At 39.1% G+C, this 10,006-nt stretch overlaps 1 protein-coding gene across 1 annotated transcript in view; it reads right to left on the reverse strand.

Annotated features, from left to right (window-relative positions):
* Positions 1–9,930, reverse strand: part of LOC104527338 (BRCA2-interacting transcriptional repressor EMSY) — a gene marked incomplete at its 5' end in the record, with an annotated part of 11,937 nt that extends 2,007 nt beyond the window's left edge. The window contains 8 exons of the mRNA XM_010171024.1: positions 262–774; positions 1,679–2,242; positions 3,566–3,720; positions 4,971–5,030; positions 6,823–6,981; positions 7,244–7,408; positions 8,665–8,863; positions 9,757–9,930. Of these exons, the coding sequence (XP_010169326.1) occupies positions 262–774; positions 1,679–2,242; positions 3,566–3,720; positions 4,971–5,030; positions 6,823–6,981; positions 7,244–7,408; positions 8,665–8,863; positions 9,757–9,930 (1,989 nt within the window). The remainder of the gene's footprint in view (positions 1–261; positions 775–1,678; positions 2,243–3,565; positions 3,721–4,970; positions 5,031–6,822; positions 6,982–7,243; positions 7,409–8,664; positions 8,864–9,756) is intronic.
* Between the last annotated feature and the right edge of the window lie 76 nt (positions 9,931–10,006).

A 10,006-nucleotide genomic window follows, 5' to 3' on the forward strand; every position in this document is an offset into this window, starting at 1 on the left:
CCCATCCATTTGGCCCCCACATTTCAGATCTTTAGAGACACTGATCAGATCCCCGATGATACAGTGCTAGAGGAACTCAACTGAAGAATTATTACACACTTTGAAGTAGTAATCCATTACAAGCATAAGAGTAAAAAAAGAACCAAAAACTGGGAAAGGAAAACAAAAAATACACAAGCATCGTTCAGCTGCTACCATCACATTAAGACACAAGTTTGTTCTGCTCAACCTTTGCCTTTATTTGCTCTGCTCTTCTCTTACCTGGATAACAATTTCTGATGAACCCTCTTCGGCTTTCTTTTGTGATATATTCTGAATGTGTATAAACTGGTTTGTTGGAGGCATTCCTTGTGCATCGAGTTTCCTCTCTGTTAAAGTCGGACCAACGGCAGGAGGACTTGAACCGGATTCTGCACGTGTCTGTTGCTGGGGGATGGAAGTTGCCGTCATCCCTACTGCAGTCACCCTCGGCACCTGGGTACAAGGTGACGACTCTGCTTCGCTAGCCAGTTTACTAGTGGATATAGCCTTGTTTGGGGGATCCACTATCGTATGTTCTATGTTTGTATCAATCTGAGCTTCCACCATAGACACTCTCAAAATATCTGCTACTGGTGTCTTCGCGGATGCCTGCATGGGAAATCGGCTGGTAACTGGCAATGCCAGTTTAGGCACAGAACTGCCACCTGCTACCTTTGAAACAGAAGGAGGCTGATGCCCCTCAAAAGTTATCTTTGTAACAGTGGATCCTTGCGTTATAATTGGATGCTGCACCTGAAAATCAAATTTTTGTTGTGCATGTTACAGCTAGATTTTTTTTAATAATTTTTTTTTTTTTTTTTTTTAAATTGAAAATCTAATCAAATATTTCCGAGGACAGTATGGCACAAACAACATACTTGCTATTAGGAAGACAGTTGAAACTCAAGTGTTTTAACAAAGGAATTAGCAATGATACAGTAACAGTTAATTGAAGCCTGGGGAAAAGCAGCTTTTTAGGCTGCTAGATAAGGATTGATTGTAGCAGTATAACACCACAGCAGCCTCGTTTTCCTTTGGGATTTACATCCCCATGTGATGTTTGTTAACCCTCTTGTTGTCACATGTATTCCTGAAAGGGCCAAAAAAAAAATAATTGTACTTTTCTGGAGTTAGTTAAAATACAAATTTTTTTCCCCCCACACTCCTTACTCTTTACATTTTCCCCTCCCAAGGAAAAATCAAATTACTCCTGTACATGAAAGCCATATATAACTTCAGGAAGATGTAAACTACAAAGGAAGACGTACAATGGAGAGCCTTAGGAGACTGCAGTGTATCCATCTTTTATTTCCACAGAAATAAAAAGTGCTACGGGAATGGAAATTAATAACGTGTCATATCTAAAAAAATTAAAAGAAAATAATTAGGGACAAATTCCATGCACCAGTGGTGGCAGAAATTCCTAAAAACTGTCCAACAAAACACGTTTGTGAGCTCTATGGATTTTTTTTTTTTTTTTGCCCTATAACATGTGCTTCTCTTTCCTAGTGTCAACCTTCTGATGGGGTAATTAATACCAGCAGAATGAGGAGTTCTCTCTTGCCAGGACAAAACATTGCTACAGTGATAGGGTTGGTGTTTTTGATAATATATTTTTTTTTCCTTGAATAGTTGCATGCTATCAATATTCCGTTACCTGGCTTGCTGGCTGTTTCTCTGAAGAGGCAGGTAGCTGCATTTGACTCTGGGGGGGTTGGGGTTGCACGTAGATTTTTTGTGCCGTTGGTGCCTGTTGCAGTTTGGGCAGCTGCTGCGTGGTTTTTACTGCAAGCACCTGTACTACAGTTTGCTGTGGCTGTGCCACTAAGGTAGGGAGTTGCCTTTCTTTGGCCATCATGTGGTGTGGGGGGTGCTGTGCATCTGGTTTGGTCTGTGCTTGCTCTTGCTGCAGGGGGGTTAGCTTTTGATGCCTTATAGAAAGCTGGGGCATTTGTGGGAGTTTGTGCTGGATTTGATCGGCCTGCAGGTGGATTGTCTGCTTCTGCTTAGTCTGGAAACACTGCAGAGTTTTCACTTGCAGTTGAGTCTGTTCCAGCTGTGGTTGACTCAGTTTTTGTTGTTTTTGTGCCTGCGACTGTGTCAGGGCAGATCTGTAAAACAGGCCAGTCTGAGGATCTAAGGTGTCCATCTCTTCCACTTCTCCTTCCTCAGTTCCAAGTTGTTCACTGTGTTTGGTAAATGCAGTGTGACTGCTTAAGGCCTTAATAAGAAGGAAGTTAGAGCAAGTTAGTAAAGGGAAATATAAATTGTAAGAACACACAATCTAAAAATAATTTGTAATGTTTTAACTAGACTACTTTAACTTAATTACCATTACAGACTCAACAATTCATGTATTAAAAAAGACACCCTTACATGAAGATTCCACAATATATAAGCAATCAATAGCTATTTTTAACACGTTAAAATGTGACACATCTCTGTGTGACAACATTAACTTCATAACTAATCCTCAGAGGAGATTATGTAGCCCTTGCATGTGTAACACTAAAGGTTTAAAGCCCTGCATAGCAGTTGGATATGAAGCAACAGGGATTAGCAGGTGGTTGAACCAGTAGCTTCTCACTAAAGCAAGAGTCTCTATGCACAACAAACTATTATTCTGCCTCTTGAGAGCCTAGTGATCTTCTCCTCAATTTCCTATGCACATCCCTAAATAGACCTACAGCCTATTTCAGGAGAGATTCTCTCTTCTCCTTCCTTCCTCAAAATTTTATTGCCATTTTTCTTGGGCACTGCCCAAACATTGATTTTTTGAGGGATTTGAGGGAGTACATCTACATTACTATGCTCTGTATACCATGGTATGAAAGTATTAATAAATGGCCTTAGCAAGATGAAGCAGCTTACTCAAACACCTGTGAAAATACACTCTCTGAAGTAGGTTTAGAACCCTAACACAGCACCATTCTGGTCCACAGCTGAAGTTCCTACAAGTTAAAGAACTGCAGAGTTGAGCAGGTCTTGAACAAAGGCATTGGAAAGATTACACCACAAACTACACTGCAAAGTGTCTGATTGAGACCCTCATGGTTCTGGTCTAAATATGATCTTACTTTTTGATTCAGAGAAGTTTGCTTATTAGCAAACTAAAGCCCTCAAATGAAAAAAGACACTGTGTGCTCTGTGTACTGACTAGATTCTGCTTCATTCCTCTTCCCCCTACACCGACATCAACATAATCTAAAAATCCCAGGCCTTTACAATGCAAAATATTGAAAAAAGCAGCTTGTTGTTGTTGAAGAGATGATTTACAGACATCAAGAACTCATCTAGGAAGCACTATCTTTTCCACAATGGTTGTTACCTCTTACTCAACAGCCTCAAGTAATCTCATTATCTGCTTTTCCCTTTTATCTCGCCACCCTCACCATCAAACCAGGCAATGAAGTTATTAATTTCCCCTTACACTTATTTTCAGTGCCAGCAACGTGACATATTCATTCAAAAACAAGCCCTGGTCCTATATAATTCACATAACCTACTGCTGTTGATAGACTGGTAGGAAAAGAAAGGGTACAACCTGCTGCATGATATGGGTAATTGCGCCTGTGGAAGATGCGGGGATAGATTTCACCACAACAGAAGTCTGCGTTGCTGTCTGCGACTGAGCCACGTGCTGCAGCAGAGTCCTCTGGGGCTGAGATGATTGCTGGTGGGGCTGGGACCGATGACTGACTGCAAATAAAGAGGTCAGTGGCACTTCTCCAGAACTAACTGCAGTAACTTCAACTGTTTGCTTTGCATTTAAGCTTCAACTGAAAGCAGGTATGAGTGAAATAAAGATCTGAGTATGAAAAACATCTTTTACTGCACGCTAGCTTCAACCCTAAAGTGTACATCTATTCTGAGAGCCCTCTTACAGTAATAACTCAGGGGTTTAGCTTTTGTCTCTGTTTCCTAAGTAATCACACTTGGTCCAAACTTAACTCTGGCCTCCCTCTCCCAACACACCAACTTTGCAAGCAAATTTATACTCAATTTTCATTGGGTTCTTTTTCTTTTCTATAAATGGGAACCCATTTATACTGGGTTCTTTATACAGCACCAGCATAACTCTGTAGAGCACAATTTATTCTGTGGTTTTTACATTGTTAAAAGCACCTGCACAATTGACTGCAATTAAGAGCAGCAAGCCTTGCTCACTGAATTTCCATGACTGATAAACTGTAATAAATACTTTCCACAGCATAGGCTAAATATGAAAGATCAGCAATCGTAAAATGTTTGGGTATTATGAAAGCAAGTGAGGTTGATCAGAAACCACAGACTGGAAAAGGGAGACCCTGTCATGGGTCTGTGTCATTTTTTAGAACAGATTTTTTGCCCAGGGAAGTGGTTGAGACACCATCCATCAAGGTATTTAAAAGATGTGTAGATGTGGTGCTTAGGGACACAGTTTAGTGGGCATGGTGGTGTTGGGTTGATGGTTGGACTTGATGATCTTATAGGTCTCAGAAGTCTTTTCCAACCTTAATGATTCTATGAGTTATGGAGCTATGGTGATGGGTCTGTAATTAAATAGTGGACTGATAGAGAAATTACCTTCTGCTGAGTATAACACCCCATAAACCATTCTATGTTGCAGTCACTGATAAGAAGTGAATCCAAATTACTTTATGCTGGTGCATACTAACATATAAGTATTTGCTTTAATGAACTTTTTAGTTACAAAATAATTAACACGTGAAGGAGAACAAGCAAAGTTTAAATTCATTTGTTACATCACTTTAAAAGTTTCTACTGACCTTCCTGAAAATTAAAAGAAAGGTCATATTTTGAATTAATATGATAATTTTACTTTCCCACTCCAAGAAAGGAGTTGGATTATATCAATACCATCCTGCATGCTGTACCAAATCCATCCTGGATATTCCCCAACAGTTTATGCACAATTCAAAACTTCATTTAAAAATAAAGTTTCTAACCTATATGGTTGTGTAGATATTCTTCCGAATGTGAACCAATACAGTGTTGTCTTCCTGAGTCTGCAGACAGACAAAAAATGGTGACACTAAGATGTGTGAACCACTCCCTTCATCTCAGGAGGAAGCACGTGCTGAGTCCCAGCTCCCATATAAAGTGTGACTAATCCTTTGGTCTAGGCACAGGCAGGAGATTTCACAACAAATTATAGACTGTTGACTATTTTACTAGTGAATTTTTAGCAGAAAAAATATAACTACGTGGATTGCTGATGAAACTCGAGAAGCACAAATTAAAACAGAAAGAAAAACCTCAATTACCTGTGTTCCCTGGTAAACATCACAGAAACTGGGGGTAAAGGGACAAAAATCTAAGAGTAAAATAACCAGTTTCGTGCTGTAGTAGAAAATGCTGCTCGTCAACCCACAGCAGCCTGCATTTCTCTGGCAGATTCTTGTATATCAACTCAAGTTTTATAAAAAAACCCCAGTATTTCAAATATTAATCATAGCTTAAGGAAATTTTCAACTTTTGTACTTTGTATGGCTTCTAAGCTGCAGAAAAGGACTTAAGTCTACAAAGAAACAGACTGTAATTTCCCATCCTCCCTGCAAAGGGCCTATTTTACATAAACTTTTACAGCAAGACCCGGTGAAAACTGGAACCTTGAACAGAAGCTCAACGCACAGTATCTGTGTCAGTGAAGATAACTGGCTGTTAATTGGAGATCACTTTAACACTATTTATTGTACTTTTGAGTTTGTTTTAAAAGAGATCCAAGGGAGCACGACTCAAACATTCAAAATTGAAGCCAGAGACAGCTAAGTGTTATTTAAAAGAATAACAATAACATTTCCTCCAGCTCCCATGTCACACAACTTAAATTTAGACCATAGAAGGGATGGAAGAGAGGGGAGGAGGTACAGAGCAGGCAAATGAAATATGAAAATATTAGATTAGACATTTAACACTAAAACCACTGCAGTTACAGATATATACTTATACAAATTAATGTAATCAAATATTATTCTTCTTTCTCAATGCAGATTTTCAACACACTGTTGCTTTAATTTTCTCAATCAAGTAGGGAGACTAATACTGTGGCTTTAATAAATTAAAATGAAAACCAGGTAATTTGATCCTCTCATGTATGTACAGGAAGGGGCTCACACCTAGTGTTCTGGGGTAGCAGGGAGCATCAGAGAGACAAGGCAGTAAAGGACTTACACAAAATGGACAACCAGATAGAAGGTGGCAAGAGTTTAAAAAGTTAAGAGTTGAATCCCAACTGTAATTTAAATTTTAATAATTTATTTCAAAAAGTGCAAATTTATCAGTTCAAAGCCTTTCAGCAAATGAAGAAACTGGGGACTACATAAGCATGCTAAATGTATGCCTGGTTTAAAAACCCACTTTCCTGGGTAAGCAAGTAACATTTTGCAGTTATGGGCTGAACTAACTCGAAGGTTGACTCCTCCTGATACACACAAAAAAAATAGTATACAATTCCTGTAACTTCATTTTCTACTTTTTTCTTACTAAACATTTTTCTTGAAGACAAGTAGGACTGCCTGTCCTCTCCATGAGACCAGGGAACAGAAATTCTGTTCAACTAGAACGTCTTGAAGCAACAACCCTTTGTTTCAGTTAGAAACATTCTCCACTATGCCCCAGAAAAGTAGATGCAATCTCTGACCCCTGCACAGGGTCTCCAAGAGTGGAAGAAAACATTTCTTTTACAGTAAATTATAGTGAAAAACAAACAAAAAAAAGAAACCCATTGAAAAAAAAATGCTAAATTATGTCCCCAGACTTCAACTGCAACCCCACCATCACACTACCTTAGTCACTTACCAGTTGTGATATATTCAGCAACTAATTCCGACTCTACTACAGCAATTGAAGGACTTTCTGGAGAATGCCTCTTTTCTTGGGTCATCTGGATTGGGACAGCCATTTGGCTTAAGTCAATGGTAGGCTGCCTTGGCTTTGATTCTAACTTTTCCTTCACTGCTTTAAAAGAAAAAACAAAAACATAAACCTTCAACATATAAACCTCCATAATAAACTAAACCTCCAGTATAAATGCAAAAGTTTAATTAAATACAGAATGAACATTATATAATAGAATCAAACAAATTGTTACAGGATAAGAAGAAAGGAATCAAGCTGATTCAAGGCAGGTGTTTTTCAATTACAAAACTTACTACAAACTGCTGCTTACGCAAATAATAAGCTTTGAAGTTATCCTAAACAACCACATGTGTTTTCACACCTGTTGTCTGCTGAAGTTCCAATAAAGCTTTTATCGTGGAAGTAGCTGACTGGGATTCACTGGACACATCCTGGTAAATTATTGTAGGGCTTGTGTCCACAGCAATTTCGTGTTCTGACCAATCTTGACTTCTTGAAGCTATCACATGGACTACAGGCTGAGAATCTGTTTGCAAAAGAACAAAGGTACATCAAATCATCATAAAACCATTTTGGGTTGGAGGCTTCTTGTCCAACTTCTTGCTTTAAAACAGGGCTATGGTTCAAAACCACTTTGGAGCAGCCTGGTCTAGTGGAAGGTGTCCCTGCTGATGGCAGGGGGGTTGGAACTGGATGATCTTTAAGGTCCCTTCCAACCCAAACCATTCTATGATTCTATTAAAATCAGACCAGGTTATTTATTATCAATTAGCATTTTGAACACTGCCAAGGATGCATATTGCCATTCTGCAACGCTTTAGTTTTCATTACAAGTGACTCTTGAAGTAAAACACTGTTTTATAACCCATTTCCAGCAAAAAAGATCCTGTATCTTAGTTGTTTCTAAAAGCTTTGGTTTGAACAATCAAAGTTCACCAAGTTTCTTTGTATGTTCAATTTGTCTTGGACTGAACTTTTTATCAGAAGGTTTTAGCAGTTCAGGTGATCAACATGTATTCAGCATTCTGAATTTACAGCTCATATGTTCCGTTAAGTTTCTTGAATCTTCAAAACTTTTTAAGATTTACTTAACATGGCAGTATAGACCAACAGGTACAGAATTATATAGAAAAGGAGACTGAAAGGCATATAAGTAAGTCCATATGTTTCCCTGAGAGACAACTGCTTTTATTTAATGCAGTGATACACCCTATGGTCACCCCTGATCAAAGGCTGGGTGTTATTTATGCCCTATTATTCACCCTCCTCTAACACAAGAAGAGCTGCATCCACATCATGGCTTGAAGCAGCATCCCCATCAGGACTGCACGTCTGATATATGTCCTCATGCATATATATGTACCTATAAAAGGACTGAAATTTCTGTTGGTCACACGACAGCTTTCAGTCATGCAGTGGAGAGATGCTTCAATACACTCAGGAAAGAGGGTGTCAGAGCACGGGCTGCCAAAAAAACCCTGCTATTCTGCCTACCTCTAGCAGATTCCCCAAAAAAGAAGGAACAAGCTGCAGGCCACAAGCACTGTAACAGCAAGTTAAGAGTTAGAAACCATTATCTCAATTTTTCACATAGGAAATGGAGGCATATAGTAAATAGCTCATAAAAGATAAATAAAGCCGTAAGGGAAGTGAAGAATGACACTCACTGCTAACAGATGGGAGTGAAAATTTGTGCTATAAGAAGACAGAGTGAGTCATGGGAAACTAGCTAGCGTGCTTTGGAGACACTCCATTTGTATTTTATGTGACACTAATACACACCTTGGGAACTCTGGGAGGACTCTGTAGAAGAAGAGCTGCTCTCTGTGTAGGTTTGTGGTTCTTCTTTCACTTCTGGGAGAGATGAGTTTCCTGTCTCTGTTACCCTTGATGCCTGCTGTAACGTTTCAGTCACCAACTGCCGAGTTTGTTCACTCACAACTGTTGCTTGAAATGTCACTGGCTTTGGTTTTATGAGAACCTAATTAGAAAGACAAATTTTGTGTACAGTAAGAACACTCCAGAAAAGAGATCTGAGCAATCAAGAGTACAGGGTGCTGCACAAATAGATCAATGTACAAGACCTACATAATATTCACAATTTACTGAAAAAGTTTACCCTGTAAATTCAGCAGCTCTGATTATCAAACCACAAAGCCCAAGTAAATGGCAATGCACAATGTACTTCTGACTCAGTAATTTGGAGTACTTAACACAATAAACCACTAAATAGTTGTTTTTAAGGGCTGAATACAAGTGGGGTGTAACAAGAGAAAGCTACACAAGTGAGCTGGAACATGCACTGCACTGATCAGGACAAGCACCTCTCTTCGCAGCCCACAATACAGTCTTGAAAAATCAAGACATGCAAAATATTAAATAATTTTAAAGATTAAATGCAACCAGAAAAAAAGCTGAAACTGAAAGCATCCAGAAATAAGCCAGATTCTCTGTATACAGCCCCACCAACCACACAAGGTTGCAGGGATAACCTCAACATACATTAACTAGAAAATAACTTCAATAAAACCTCAGATTTGATGGATGAACTATGTCCAGACTCTGTGTTTTTAGTTCTCACAATCTAGCCATCAGCTGTAAGACTTAAACTGGCACCTAGAGCCATGACCAGACAGTTTCAGATACATAAAAGGCTTGGTAAATCCTTCTGGCTTGCTCTAGGCCTCGATAAACAGCCAACAAATGCAAACACTCTGCTCAAGAAATCACAACCAAGGTCACCTCGTTACACTCCTAAGTCTCATTTCCCATAAACATATGTTAATCCTGCAACAAATGTGGCAACACAGTAAAAAACTATTTACTTCTCATTAAAATTTAGGGGTACAAGACAGAAATGGGTCCTCACTGTACCTGTGTTTTCCCTTGCTGACCATAAACAATTTTAGTTGGGATGATTTTGGTGGCTGGCTGGACCGTGGACCCTATTCCTTTTGGCTGTGTAACAATCATTTTTGTGATGGGTCTTGTGGCAGTGATGATAGCAGGTTTTGCTCCTGCTGGCACTGCCTGAATAGTTTTCTCCCCCTGTAGAGAAGTCAAAGTTTACAGGTTAACTTAGTTAAATTCTTCAGAGAGACCCACTTCTCTAAAAAAAAAAAAA

Source organism: Antrostomus carolinensis, unplaced genomic scaffold (assembly GCF_000700745.2).
Source record: "Antrostomus carolinensis isolate BGI_N321 unplaced genomic scaffold, ASM70074v2 scaffold45456, whole genome shotgun sequence".
Classification (NCBI taxonomy): Eukaryota; Metazoa; Chordata; class Aves; order Caprimulgiformes; family Caprimulgidae; genus Antrostomus; species Antrostomus carolinensis.